The sequence below is a fragment of the Otolemur garnettii genome, unplaced genomic scaffold, assembly GCF_000181295.1.
Source record: "Otolemur garnettii isolate 467f Iridium unplaced genomic scaffold, OtoGar3 scaffold00003, whole genome shotgun sequence".
NCBI classification, from domain to species: Eukaryota; Metazoa; Chordata; class Mammalia; order Primates; family Galagidae; genus Otolemur; species Otolemur garnettii.
In genome coordinates this window covers 48,090,652-48,105,991 of record NW_003852398.1, presented here as the reverse complement: position 1 = coordinate 48,105,991, position 15,340 = coordinate 48,090,652, and the positions used below count along the sequence as shown (strand labels likewise).

The 15,340-nt window shown below is 48.8% G+C and overlaps 1 protein-coding gene across 1 annotated transcript in view; it reads right to left on the bottom strand.

The window, feature by feature from the left end:
• Positions 1-4,037: 4,037 nt before the first annotated feature.
• MARCH3 (membrane associated ring-CH-type finger 3) overlaps positions 4,038-15,340 on the bottom strand; it is a 151,297-nt gene continuing 139,994 nt past the window's right edge. Inside the window, exons 4-5 of the mRNA XM_003782230.3 lie at positions 12,184-12,393; positions 4,038-4,989 (exon numbers count right to left, since the gene is read on the bottom strand). Coding sequence (XP_003782278.1) covers positions 4,831-4,989; positions 12,184-12,393 — 369 coding nt within the window. The 3' untranslated portion in view covers positions 4,038-4,830. The remainder of the gene's footprint in view (positions 4,990-12,183; positions 12,394-15,340) is intronic.

The window sequence follows — 15,340 nt, the reverse complement described above, 5'->3', positions numbered from 1 at the left end:
AAATTATATCATGCACTGAAATGTATGATTAACTTAATCCTTTGCACCTGATGTTCACAAATAAAACTTCTGTTAGAGCCCATATATTCATGTCCTTGATGGGGAAACAATGTCCCTGATAGGAGAAAATGTGTTCCAGAAAAGAGAGTGTCTCAAATCCAAGCGTGGCTCCCAAGCCAACTCCCCTTCTGTTGTCTTTGTGCACAGAATTTCGAGCCTCTAAGAAGGCACTAGATGAATGAGCTCAGTGACTCATGAGTCTCTCGTTTCTGGGAACACAGACAATTGATGGACTATATTTGTTTTCCTCCGTAGCGCTAGACCCAGATCTAGAAAAAATGTTTTTATCTGTAATGAATTCTCAATTAGCCCTAGATTCCAGTATCAGGAAATGGAAGGAAAATCAAAATCTATACATCATTCAACTCTCTCAATCAGGTCAGTAATTCCAGCCTCTAGGAGGGTCTCTTAACAGTTCTTTTTACTCCCAAGCACAGAGCTCAATAAGAATCTGTAGATTATTTTAATTCAATCCCTCTTTTCGAAAAGCATTTAACACAATTTGTTTACAATCTTTCAGATTGATTATCAAAATTGCTCTTTGAAATACAGGCAAGGGCAAGATAACCCAGATGGTAGCAACAGTGCGTGGAAGGAGGGAACGGGAAAGGCATCACCATTCATGTGTGAACTCCGGGAGCTATGCCTTGCAGATCTTTCAATGACTGTATGACGTAGATATTACCCCCATTTTACAGAGGCAAAAACTGGGTCTTAGACATGTAGGGTCACTTGTCCACAGTCTGCAGGTGTGATACTGCAGAGCCAGGATCCAAACTCAGGTGGTCTGATTCCCTCTCTGATTCTGTTCCACTCCATCACACTGGGAAGCAGAGCCAGGATCACTCCCAGAACAACTGAAATAGCAAGGGAAAGGCAAGGTGTCCCCCAGCTAACTCCTGACACTGAGACTTTTGTGAAGCCAAAAAAAGGTGGATTGTAGCCCATGTGTTTCTGCAGAGCTGACACATTTTGAGAGAGCTAGCAGTTGCCCAGGCATCACTACCCAGAGTGCCAACTTCTCATGACTCCAACCTCAGCAGCACCAGGCTTCACGCGGTCTGTCTGCCAGTCAGCAGATCCTCTGCGCTTGGCTGGGAAGGACGGCAGCCAGCCAGGCCCATCATGGTCCCTACCTTCTTGTCCTAAAATAGTTCTACACCCTGTCCCCATCGGCTGGCCTAACTCCCATCCCACTTTAGGCTTCAGAATCACAACTCCACGTCTCTCATCTAGCATCAGGGCCTGCAAGCCATGTGGCTGATCTTCAGGCGGCTTCTAGGAACACTCTGGATTGCAGGGGAGAAGAAGCATTTACTGATTCCATTTCTTAACTGTCTTTCTCCTCAGGTTCTTTCGTCGTTGAGCCATTTCCTAGTGTGGGCAGCTACATAAGCTACGTGGAATGTCAGGGAAAGCTGAGGGGACTCAAATAGGGGCCAGCGCAGCCCGAGTGCCCGGCCAGAGGGCAGTGCCCAGCGGGAAACCCCGAGGCCTGGGGAGGAGGTGGAAGCGGCAGCTGGCTGCTGGCCCACGAGCTGACTCAGTGGGGCTGTGGTTACACTTCCATTTTCTCCTTCGCCTCCTCCATGCCTCCGATGAGTTACTTTCACTAAAAATGAAACTGTGACTATGGCTACAGCCCAGCTGAAAGTGACAATCCACCACAGGGCCCAGGCCCTCGGAGCAGGGAAGACCGGGACAATGAAAGACGAATCAAAATCACTTCCACATCATGCCATTTATTTTTCTGTAATGGATTTTACAGCTTATCTGAGCCTCTGCTCAGTTCTCCGAGGAGCTGGAGCAAGTGTGCGAATGCTCTGTGTCCTCTGTCCTTCCCCAGATGAGAGGGAACACGGGCACACACGCAGGGCAGGCGACAGCATGCTGGACTTGTTTGTTAATTCCCCCTCTGGCTGCACCATGACACACATTTGTCTCTACATGGTATCTCAAGGAAAACGGTTAGGAGGGGAGCACCCTATAAGCAGTCAGTCTGCCCGTGCCCTTGCTCTCTTCCTCTGCTTCATTCTTGATCTCTCAAAAAGAAAGGAGCAAAGGAAGAGCGGGAGCTAGCAGCGCTGCTGGTGAGCCACATGGCACCTCTGTACCGCTTCACTAACGCCTCCCCTTCCTCCAGGTGGATGCAACTCTCTTCCATGGAGCAAGGCGTGGGGACAGGAGCACAGCCTGCATTTCCACCTCTCCCTGTCCCTGTGCTCTCTTGGCTGGGTGCTCTTGGCATATGCAGCACCCTAGGATCTATTACTATCACCGTGAACAATCTCAGACTGAAAAGAGATAAAGTATCCTCCAAGAATGTTCAGAATCCCAGGTGGGCCCTGGTGCTGATCAACGTCTCATACAAGGAGGTCCCAAGCTGATGGCCTGGGCAAGGAGGCACTGATGCTATGCTCGGCTGCCAGGGTGTCCTGCCCACCACCCCGCAAGCAAACTAGTCGTTGTGCTTCGGCTCTGCTTTGCTTCCTAGGCTGGGGATGTAAATATGGAGGGCAGGAGCACAGCACAGGCACAGTCCTAATGCGCCAACCCTTCCTAGCTTAAGAGCCCCAGGGAGGGACTGGGGTCTACCTTCCTTTGATAGTTAGTGTCATTCTATCTCATCTCATAAACCAAGACACCAGGAATTCTTGGCAGCCAACCTCAAATGATCCTGGGAATCCTCTGCGTCCTTAATTTATGGAAGAAGCAGGGAGGAGAAAGGGTCTGGTCCTCTCGTGAATGTTGTGCCATCCTGTTGATAGGTGTCACTGGTTCACCTGACAGCTCAGGGACTGAGGCTGGGTGGACGTCATTTATCAAGTATATTACAGGGCTGCAATTCACAAGCTACCAAGTTGGATTCTTTGCTCTGGAAATTTAATGTGTGACAGCTGCGTGCAGCCAGTGGTGTCCAGCATTTTAAAAAGGTCAATTAAGAAACGGTTGATGGTGGTGCAGCTAATGACAGCCCAGAGGGGTGAGCAGGGCCCAGTAAACAGCAGGGCTGAGGCGTATATTACTGGAATTGCAGTGTCCAAGTGAAGCGTGGTGGGGAGGAAATCTATTGTCACAAGCCATAAAGCACATCTGAGTTTTGCAGCGGACAGCGGTACAGCTGTTTCCCTCCCCAGGCAGCGCCTGGAGCAGCCTGTGAGTAGAGGGCTCAGCCGACAAAGGGGACACCTGCAGCAGCTCCATCAGCCTTCAGACAAAAACCCTTACCCTGCTCCCTGCCTGCCCCTGCGCACTTCCCACTCTCCCACTTGGGGAGCCTAAGGCCGACGAGGGAGTGATACTCAGAATGTGGGTCATGTTCTAGAAATCTATCTCTATATTTTTTAGAAATCCTTATTTTTAAGCATTCCCTGAAGCTGGGCTCCACCTGTCCTCCCAGCATGTGGGGTGGGCAGACATCGGAGCCTGAAAGCCGGCGCAGCAGCCAAGGGCTTCCCTCAGAAGACACATCCGCTCCCCAGCCTCCCTGCACACACAGGCGCGCACACACGCACACACGCCAGGCCTCGGAGCAGACCCTTTACACAGGGATGGATGAAAGGGGACACGAAACCCTCAGGAAAAGTCTATTTTGGCCTGTGACAGAATTGGCTCAGGGCTGGGAAGGCACTGTGTGGTGCTCCTTTTTTCTGAAAATCAGACAAAAGGGTCTTAGAATAAGCACAGGGCTGCTAGGCCAGGCTTTTCTGCCACCTCTACCTGTCAAGCTCGAAATTCAATAGAGCAATGGGAATGCTAATTGATATGCAAAACAGGTCTAGGGTTCCTAGAAATGTCTAATGATCCTCCAATTCATTAGGAAGGCAGAATTAAGACATGCACTAGATGAGATGGGAGTGAGAACACCAACCTTTTTGCTTTTCCTTACCTTTTTTTTTTCTCTCTCTTCTTAAAACCTACTTGGGGAAACCTCACAGGTTTTATGATTTAAAAAAAGAGTATCGCAATCAGTGGGGTTTGTCTTTCACACACTGGATATTTATTATTAGAAAATAGCTTCTATCAGCTGTCAGTACCAAACAAGTTGAAATGAGCGTGCTTCTCCTGGTAACTTTTTTTCTCCTTAACGATATTTAAATAAACAGCTCACTGTGCGGAGAGTTGCCACGCCTTTTTTCCCTTTAAACCCTGAATAATTAAAGGAACTTTAGTACTAAAAGTTCTCCCAGTACGACTTGCTCTGCAGTTGTTATGCTGTCTGCTCAAGGAGGGGAAGTGAAAGAGGTGAAAAAGACCACTCAAGCTATCAAGTTACCCCAAAGGATCCCCAGTAGAAACCAGGAAACAAAAAAAACTAATCCCAATAAAACCCATCCAGACCAAGAAACCAGTTTTTATGTTGGCTTTTTCATTTTGATTTTCATCTAAGTTTAATATATATATTTTTATATTTATATATGTTTGCAATAGTAATAAAAAAGGAAGAATTGAATTGCATCTTTAGCAGGACAACCTTCCTCATATGTTAAAGAGGTGTTCAGAAAATTCCATACAGTATCTGCTAAATAAACATGTTTGGCAGCTTAGCAAATATCATATGATTGCAGCATCCATGATTTGAAGTCAAACAGCCTTTGCCTTCTTCTGGCGGAGGTCATGGCTCGGGGCGATGTGCTAACACTGCTCTGGATGTTCTTAGACCCACAGGCTTAAGGAAGGGCTTAGGAGTGGCTCAGTGCGTGGCCCCAGTGCAGAAACTTCCAAACCCCAAACAACGAATGAACCGACCACCAACCAACCACACAAATATCAAACAATTGTCTCCTTTGAGTTCCTCTTGACCGAGTGGAGGCCCAGAAGGGACTGCTGGTTAGAAGGTACGTGGACAGACTTTGGAATGAGGAGAATCACTCTCTGATTGGTCCGACGCCATTCGTTGTACAATCGACAGTGGTACCGAAATGACACCTGGGGGGTGGGAGAGGAAGAATAAGAGGTGGTGTTCAGGGAAACAGGAGTTGATCATCCAAAAAACATGTATGTCAGGCAAAACAGTGTCAGGGAGCTGGCAGCACGACAGGGCGAGAATCTGGGGAAAACCAGTTGAGTGTCGGGAGATTGGGAACCAACCAGAGCGCCCGGTGTACGAACGCCTGGGCAGGGCTTGCTTTGTTCCTCTTCATATTGGGTAAAATCAGGGTGTGGACAGGAAAAGGAGGTTCTTTTTGAGTCTGGATTTATTTTCTGTCTAGTGGTGTTGTGGGCCCCAAAGCATCGGTTGAGAAGAAGGTTGGCTGGAGGCGGCAGGAAAGAGTGACTGCAACACCAGCCTTTGCCAGCTGTGTGACGTGGGTGATGTGCCTCTGGTCCTAGGCTCCTCTCTGTCAGTGATGGGGATGGACCCTCCTGCAGGGTAGACACTGCACCACGCAAAGGACCCCATTCACACTATGATGGGAAGGATACCCTTGTACTGTGCTGTGACAAGTGGTATACCTGCTTGGTGGCCCTGACGGGGGCTCCCTAATGGCTTCTAGCTCCGGCATTCAAAAGCTTCCCGTGAGGAAGATTCAGCACAGGCACAAAGTGCCCTAAGTTGAGCCTCCAACTGGATGAGGCATGACTTCATAGCTGCTCACGGAGCCTGTGCCTACCTCGGCGTGGCACTGTGTGCCCTGAACATCTCTGTACGTTTCTCTCTACCCCTGGGCTGATGGCAGGACCTGTGTTGTGTTTGCGTGCCCAGCACCCATCACAGTGCCTGGCACTTGGGAAGTTGTTCAGTAGAGTTTTCTGAGTCAATGAATCAGTGAATAAACATTCCATACTTTCTGATTGCAACACTGCTTCAAACTAAAAACCTCTCAAATAAAATGTGACAGTATGAGCAGTGAAACCCGTGTTCAATTGTGCCAGAAAAGTGCTTGTTTTCTATGTAAATATAATGACTGAGAAGCTGAAATCTGTAGTTTGTTTAGGAGAAGGCTGACATGAAGGGCTGAGGGGCTGCCCCGGGAATTTGGAGTCTATACTCTTGAAGGTGTGTAAGCTGTCTAAAAATGGGAGTAGGCTCCAGTGTATTTCCAGAGGACTAGGTTAGAGCTCAGAGTGACAAGTCTCCCAGGCCTGGGATATTTAACTGTCCAGGTGCAGGGGTCCTCAAACTATGGCCCACGGGCCACATGTGGCTCGCTGAAGACATTTATCTGGCCCACCGGGTGTTTTTGCTGCCGCTGCCTGTCCTGCGTAGCAACCGACTCATCCTGGGCCTGCAGTCCGGCCCTCCAATGGTCTGAGGGACAGTGAACTGGCCCCCTGTTTAAAAAGTTTGAGGACCCCTGGTCTAGGGTGAGGGGTTGCATATTTAACTGTCTAGGGTCAGGGGTTGTGTTCGATGCTATGGTGGTCAGGAAGTGGGGTGACCCAATGGTTTAAGCTCAGAGTTTCTGGAAGTAGAAAGTGCTGGCCCTTGATCAGAATGGGCTTGTTAGTCTACATGGCAGGATCATGCAATTCAAGGCCACTCGCTCAAATTTCTGAGGCCATGAAGCAGATGCCACAGGCTGAGTGCCAGAAAGATCTGGGCATGAAAATATAAGCTCTTAAACTCACACAGATGTGCTTTTCTCCAGAACACCCTGAACGTGCCGAAATAGATCAGTTTTGTTTTGTTTTTTAAAACTTGATTCTCTTCTGTCTGTTTTGCCCTGCTGCTGCTTGCTGCTACTCGAGAATATAAAAGAGGCAGGTTGGGAAGCCAGATGTTCAGGGCCAAGGGCAGGAAGGAGGGAGAAGGCAGACAAGTACTAATGAAGAGGTTGACAATACAAGAAGCCTGGGATCTGGAAATATGACAGGAAGCTGGATTTCAAATCACGCGTCCCCTTGTCCGTGACACAGAAGAGCTGTGTGCCCTTGGCATTAGTAATTGAGAGTGGCTGTGGGCCCAGGCCACAGGCTCTGGGGCCAGCACACTGCGCTGGGATCTGCCGCCTTTATTTAGTGGCTGTGTGCGTGACCCATTTTGCTGTCCACAAACTTTAGTTTCCTGGTTTGGAAGATGTGACTAATGGTATCGCAGATCATGTGTGTAAAGCGCCTAACACTGAGTACAGGACACACATCCTAGTGCTCTTGGCCTGTTATTCTACATGTGTTCAACATGGGAAAGAAGATGATAATTTTGTGACACTCCTTCTTAGATGCGTGAATGCTTGGGGAAAAAGAGAGAGAGAGAGAGAGAGATGGAGAGAGATTAGGCTATTTCCTTTAAACCAGTGGTTCTCAACCTCCCTAATGCCGCAGCCCTTTCATACAGTTCCTGTGGGTCGCGACCCACAGATTGAGAACGGCTGCTTTAACCCTTTGGTCTCAGTGTTGTCAAGGACCACAGGCTGTATCACCTGGGAGCTTGTTAAAATATCAGCATTTTAGGCCCCACCCAGCCCTCCAGCATCAGAGAGTGCATTTTAACAAGATCCCCAGGTGATTCGTGCAGAATCCCTGCTTCAGGGAACACAGGGGGTCAACCACTTAGCAGCTTCCCCTGTTCCTTGGCCAGGAAATGAGAAACATCAGCCCACTTGTGTAGACAAATGGATGAGATCTTATTATACATTAATCTATTTTAATTGCTGTTAATCACCACAGTCTGCAGGCAAATTCAACCAATAAGAAAGCATCACATGCTGATGCCTCCTTGCCAGGGAAAATAAAGGCGGCGGGCACAGCGCATGGAGCCCCAGGCGTGCCGCCGCCCCGAGGGGCTCCGTCTCTGATGCTCCAAGACACACCGTCCCCACCAAGCAACGTCACAGACAAAAACAGGAGGTACGATTTAGAGAGGTGACAAGGCAGTGAAGAAAAACATAAATGTAAAACAAAAAGAGGCTGTCACAGTAATTTTGAGGTTTTAAGGAGACAGGAGGGAGAAAGGATATAGAGCCACTATTCTAAAATGTTTAGATTTGCCCCTTCTGGGATGAGATTCCTGATGGTTGTTCATTTATTCATCTAAATGATAGTAACTGACTTCCTGTCACGGACAAGGTCTGTTGTACAGAGAGTTGTGATCGTTTGAATGAAGAAGAGGGTTAGGCAATGCTAACCTCCACCTCACCTCATCATGGAGGGGATTGAGGTGGGGAGAAGGCTTTGCTGTGAAGTCACAGCTGATAACATGTTCTTATTTTGTAATTTCTTTCCAGAAGTTATAGTGCAACTTACAAACTTTTTTTTTTTTGAGACAGAGTCTTAAAAGTAGAGTATAGTGGCATCTTAGCTCACAGCAACCTCAAACTCTTGGGCTCAAGTGATCCTCTAGTCTCAGCCTCCTGAGTAGCTGGGAATATAGCTACCCGTCACAATGCTTGGCTAGTTTTTGTATTTTTAGTAGAGACCAGGTCTTACTTTTGCTCTGGCTGGTCTCAGACTCTTGAGCTCAAGCAATCCACCAGACTTGGGCTCTTAGAGTGCCAGGATTACAGATGTGAGCTCCATGCCCAGCCAACTTACACGTTGATGGGACTAGGATTTGGCAAGAGACGATTTCACACTGAGCCCTGCTCAGTTATCTCTGACTGTGCTGTGGAAAACAAGAGGACACAGGAAGGAGCTGGCTAGGGAGGACTGCCATCAAGCACTGTCAGGTTATCTGGGGGCTCTGTGTGAACTCCCAGATTCTGTCAGGCTGTCTGGGGGCAGTGTGTGCACTCTCTGATTCTTTATGTCTGGGTGGGGCCTAAAATTTTGATATTTTAACAAGTTCCCAGGTGATGGAGCCTGTGGTCCCTGACAACACTGAGACCAAAGGCTTAAAGGAAGTAGCCTAATCTCTCTCCATCTCTCTCTCTTTGCTGCAAGCATTCATGTATCTGAGGAGTGTCACAAAATTATCATCTGCTTTCCCATGTTGAACACAAATGTGAAATAACAGGCCGAGAGCACTAGGATGTGTGTCCTGTACTCAGTGTTAGGCGCTTCACACACATGATCTGCGATACCATTAGTCACATCTTCCAAACCAGGAAACTGAAGTTTGTGGACAGCAGATGGACAGTGTTCTATTGGAGGTTCCCTGCTTGACAGTGAGAATTTAAACAACCAAGCCATGGGCCTGGGAGTTAGTTGGCTTTCGAGGAACTGGGCTTTCGGCTCTGTGCTGGGCCTGGTTGCCTCAGTGGCACAGGGAGTGGGGAGACTTCCTGCACCAGCTGCCTCGATTCTCCTGGTGCTAAGCTGGGGCTGATGCCAAGTCCATTACAGACAGTTTCTTCATGCTTAATGTGGACTCACTTCTCATCTAGCTCTCTTTGTGTCTGTCCAGGGACCTCAAATCATTTGCAACATGAGCAGTGATGTTTCTGGGACACCTTTCCCCTGAGCTTTCTGAGTAGGTGGCAGAGGCCCTGGCCTCCTGGGTCCCAGGTGTGCCCTGGAGGTCAGGGCTGGGCCTGCATGGCCATGGGAGCTGGCAGGAACCTCCCAGGCACTCTGAGGTGAGTGGCGTTGAGTGCTTGTTTCTCTTCACCGTGCCAGTGAGGCCCTTCCAGGAACTGCTCCTTTGAGGAGCCAGGCTTGGACTGACACCCTGTTTGTTTATCTAAGACATTTTCACAGCATATTCTCCTTAAACTTGACAGCTTGTTTACAATGGGTTTCTGCCGTAGGGCAGTTTCCAAGTGCTGTCAGCCTCTGAATTACGGCTCTTGCCAGGGCTGCTCAGTACAGCATTTATCTGGGAAGGAGTTATTCTAAATTCAGTAACCTACTGCTGCACGTTCTTCACACCCGTCAGAGGGGAGAAATGCCTTCTCTCCTTCCTGCTACTCTGCGTTTTCCAGAGGGCTGGGGGAGGCGGGAAGTTGGGGCATCAGGGCAGCCTGGGGAAGAGGCTGGGCCAGTCTCCCAGGGGCTTGCCTGTGTGTTCTCAGAGGTCACTCCACTCAATCTTCCCCAGACCAACTGCCCCAGGGATTATCAACTATTTCCTCCATTTTCTGTTTAAGAGGAAGGACAAGCAGAGACATTAAGTATCTATTTGATGCTAGACAGCTATTAGGATGTTAAATCTTGGGTTTAAACACAGGGCCCTTGGATTGTCAATATGCACACTGATTTTTTTGAGACAGAGTCTCACTCTGTGCCTGGGATAGAGTGCTGTGCTGTCATAGCTCACAGCAACCTCAAACTCTTGGGCTCAACTGATCCTTTTGTCTCAGTCTCCCAAGTAGCTGGGACTGTAGGCACCTGGCTAATTTTTCTATTTTTAGCAGAGACAGGGTCTCACTGTTACTCAGGCTGGTCTCTAACTCCTGAGCTCAAGTGATCCTCCTGGCCTGGACTCCTAGAGTGCTGGGATGACGGGCAGGAGCCACTTCGCCCAGCCAATACATGAATTTTTTACTGTGCAGCACTGCCTCCTGAAAATATTTCTGGATGAAGTATATTATCATTCTCCTAAAAGCGCCTAGTCCAGGTACATCTCCCACCTAAACATTTCTTTTCTCATGGGAGAGGGAACAGGGTCACAATCCATTTTTCTCTAGCTAGTCTTCTTTTTGTTTTTCCATTCTCACCCCTTCTCCACTCCCCACCCCCTTCTTTCCTGCTTGCTAAATGTACAGATCACAAAGCAGGTTTTCAAAAAGGCCTTACATAGCTCTGAAAGCCCGCTTTTGGGCTCACCTCCACTCTTCCTTCAACACAGGGGCTCTTCTAAGAAAAACCATAGACTGGAAAACCTCTAAACATGGTAAAAACTTATACTTATTATTTTCCAAAGTACTTCTCGTACGCTTTCCCTGCCATCTGCTCACACCAGGGGGGTTGGGCGGGAGGGTGGTATCTCCACTTCACAGAGGAGGACACTGAAGGCCCGAGAAGCGCCCTGACTTTCCCGAGGTGGTGCAGTTGACAGTGTTCGATGGTGCTAGTTAGACTACTGAATTTCTCATTTCTAACCCCTTTCCTATCATGACAGAAGCTTCTAGATCAGCTCCACTGCTTGATTCCCAGTGAACCAATACACGCTTTGGAAGCATGAACTTTTAAAGGAGGTAGTGATAGTTTCACTTGGGGGATCATTAGCCCTGGAACAGAATGTCTGAATCAACCAGGAGACGCAGATTAAGTTCTCGGCATCAGAACCCTCCCTGTTTACCGAGGCTCAGTGATACTCCTCCTCCTGAGACTGAAATGCGTTCTCCGCCTGAGTGCTCTCATCGGAGGGGAGGCACAGAGCTGGAAGAGCCGCAGGATGAGTCAGAGGGAACAGACAGGGTCTGGGGGGCAGGGGCAGTGTCCACATGCCGACACTGTGCTCTGGGATGTGGGAACGGTACACTTTAGACAGGAAATACATATTGAAAAACAATGGAACGTGCTCAGATTAGGAATGAGCCAGCACAGGAGAGTAATGCCAGGAAGCAGGAGGCCCTGCTTCTGAAAACATTTAGAGGGTCGTGACGTCCTTCTCTGCAGCTTCCAGAGTGAAGCATGAGAGAGAGATCAAACGTCGCACTTTGTGGGTGCTGGCAACTGGTCCCCGAGCAGTCAGCTTATTGCAAGAAGTTAAAAGAATGAAAAAAAGAAATATTTAAAAATTCTTCCTCAGAGAGAGTGGGAACTATTATTGGGAAATGTCCTTTCTTTGGTGGCAGCTTCCCAGCTAGATAAATTAGTGCTTTTGTGGGCAGCAGAGTCAATATTCCAACACATGGAATAATCACCAGGCAAAGTGCAGCCCCACATCCAACAAAGACGTTAGGCTGTGTCAGGACGTAAGAGGAAAAGTCAGCAGGGAGAATTCATGATCTGGGCAGTGGGTGACAGCAGCACCGCTGAACGCATCACTCATAGGATACGACAGTCCCCTCAAAGTGAGAAGGAAGCAGACGCCATGCGGCGAAACAGACAGGTCCTGGACCGCTGGAGGAGGGCAATGGCCAAGGTGTGGGCCTTTGTCTGGGCTTTTTCTTTATTTGATCTGCCTCTCCTAGCAATACACACACACACACACACACAGAATCATAAGCCCACCCGCCGGCCCCTGCAGCATGTGAAGTCTGCATCTGCCGGGCAGGTGACGGGTACTACAGACAAGAAAGGCTTCTGCCAGTTCCAACCAGCCTGAACCCCCAGCTGGCCGCAGGTCATACTTACTAGTGTCCAAAAGAGGTAAATAGTGAAGAGTGCGACAGTGAGTGCAATCAGTCCGACGGCTTCAAGCCGACTACTAAAGTGCAGGTGGTCCACGGCGCCCCGCAGGCACAGCCAGCCCGAGATGGTGGCCAGGGGAGTGATGAACAAGAAGCACACCATGTCTCCAAACAGAGTCCGCTTCTCATGCTGGGGGCCAGGGTTTCTGAGCCACTGCCGGGGGAAGGGAGACAGAAACAAGAGGGGCGGTTAAATGGCACCGTGGAGGGGACCCACCTGACTTGGAGTTGTCTCTGCCTTCCGAATACGGGGGAGGTCACTTCTGACTTGTTCTGAGACAACAATGAGATATATGGAGCATTAAGGGTTCATCATACCCAGGCCCTGCCCCTAAGGAAAAACAATCAGAACATAGTAACCATGAGGATGTACAGTGTCCTTGCTGTAGGTAAGCTGCTTTTTATGAAAACAGTGCAACAGCTACTATTGTGAATGACCCCATGCAGAAGGTATGGGGAGATGGCAGGGAGGCGGGTGGCAAGAACTTCAGCCACATGGCCACAGGCTTCCAGTGTGGTGACCCTGGGACGTGGGCAGGGAATGGCTAGCTCAGCAGGCTGTGCTGCTCAAACCCTGCATTTCCCCCACAAAGGCCTGTTTTCACGGCTGGCTCTTCACAGGCTCCTGAGATTGAGCTCTGAGTCCTTGTAATATTCAGCTGGTTTGTCCAAGGTCTTGGGCCTAAATACCAGTTTGATCAGATAGTTTATGCCAACAATGTGATTTATGATGAATGCGTTTGCCCTGGGGGCTGCAGTCTTCATGGCTGAGGTCAGTCACATAGACACTGTAGGCCCGTGTGACTGACTCCAAGAAAAATCCCAGACACTGAGGCTCTGGTTGACAGTACTGCATGTGTTGTCACAAATCACTGCTGTAAAATTAAGCATATTTGTATGACTCCACAAGGAAAGGACACTTGGAAGTTTGTCTCTGGTATCTGTTGGACCTTGCCCCATGTACCTTTCCTTGTGTTGCTTTTAATTTGTGTCCTTTTCTGTAATAAACCATAATCATGAGTGTAACAGTTTCTCTGAGGTCATGAGTCCTTCTAGTGAATCACTGAGCCTGGGGTGGACTCAGGGAGCCTTGGCCCAGATTAAGACTCACCTGATTCCATGAACTCAATTAATGCCTCTTTTTTTGGCTTTTAGGACCCTGAACCTCTCTAGTTAGTACCATCTTGTTTGTGCTTCTATCTATCTATCTATCTATCTATCTATCTATCTATCTATCTATCTATATTTTGAGGCAGAGTCTTACTTTGTCACCCTCGGTAGAGTACTGTGGCATCACAGCTCATCGCAACCTCAAGCTCTTGGGCTCAAGGGATTCTCTTGCCTCAGCCTCCTGAGTAGCTGGAACTATAGGTGCCTGCCATAATACCTGGCTATTTTTAGAGATGGGGATCTTGTTCTTTATCAGGCTGGTCTCGAACCTGTGAGCTCAGACAATCCACCTGCTTCAGCCTCCCAGAGTGCTAGGCTGATAGGCATGAGCCACCGCGCCTGGCCCTGTGCTACCATCTTGACTGAGTGAATTCCCAAAGGATGGGGAAAACCTCATGCTTGCTGAAGATGAAGATGAGAATTCCTATAGGAGGGAAGACAGGGCTGTCATCCCCCAATGTGGGTCACTCCTGGATGGCTGCTGACATGTCCTCCATGGTCCATTCTGCAGTGGATCACAGTGCAAGTCAGGCTGACACTCTGTGTCCGTTCACACAGGTAACGAGGCCTGGTGGCATTTCTCCAGATAACCTGACGTGCCCACTGCCTTGTACCACGCAGTAATAACACAGACCAGCAAGTCTGGAGAAGGAGCAGGGTCACACACAGATCATGGGGGTGGGGTAGGACAAGACACTGGCTGGCCCTGTCTTTCCTCTTGTCTCCATCAACAAACAGGGCCCTAGCGTTGTCTGTCTGCTGACACCTGCCCAGCAGTGCCATCAGCAGTGGAAGAGACAGCCTGGGGGCCCAGGCCGCAACTCCTATAAAACCCAGGGTAGGAGAGACAGAGCGGGTGTGGCTGACTGGACAGAGGAGGGAGGGCCATGTTTAAGATGGAAGGGTGGAATAGAAAAGCTGCATAGAGGACAGGCCAGCTGCGGAGGAGCAGGGTAAGGCCTGGAAAACCCTTGAGGAGTGAGCGGGAGACACGTGAAGGAAAGGGCGCAGAGGACAGTTTCCTGGACAGCGCCGTCATCACGTGTTTGCTTGAATCCTGGCCACAGCACCTTCCAGGGATAACCCACCTTCCAGATGGGCTGAGATGCTGAATGAAGTCAATCCCAGCTCAAAAGTGGACATAAATAAACATTAAAACACCGATGACAGGGAGTTTACTTGTCTGTGAATACAGTAGAGCCTTATTAAATTTAATATAAATACTCAACTTAAAATAATCAAGTTCAGATGTTATTAGCCCTGCCACATGTGTTGTCACCTACCTCAGATGCCTCGGAAGTTTCAAAAAACTCCCACAGCTTGTGTTAATTAACACGTTCTTTCCTAAATCCTGGGCATCCCACTGTGAGGTGAAGTGTAAAGAGGGCATTACTGTCCCAACTGGGAAGTCTCTGAGAGGTTAAATGTTGGTTCCAGGTGATGCGGAGGCTGGACTGAGAAGAGGATTATAATGTCTCTATTCTTATTCAGATGTGTTACCCATAAAATATTTGAAAATTAAAATTGCAGGCTCGGCACCTAAGCGTCTAAGGTGCCAGCCACATACACCAGAGCTGGCGGGTTTGAATCCAGCCCAGGTCTGCCAAACAACAATGACAACTACATCCAAAAAATAGCTGGGTGTTGTAGCAGCTCCTGTAGTCCCAGCTACTTGGGAGGCAGAGGCAGGAGAATCGCTTAAGCCCAGGAGTTGGAGGTTGCTGTGAGCTGTGATGCCAGGGCACTCTACCTAGGGCAACAGCTTGAAGCTCTGTCTCCCTGCCCCCACCCCAAAAGAAAGAAAATTAAAATTGCAAGACTTTCAAAACATCCAGATTCTTTCTCTCTCTTGTTTTAGAGACAGAGTCTCACTTTATTACCCTCGGTAAAGTGCCGTGGCATCACACAGCTCACAGCAACCTCCAACTCCC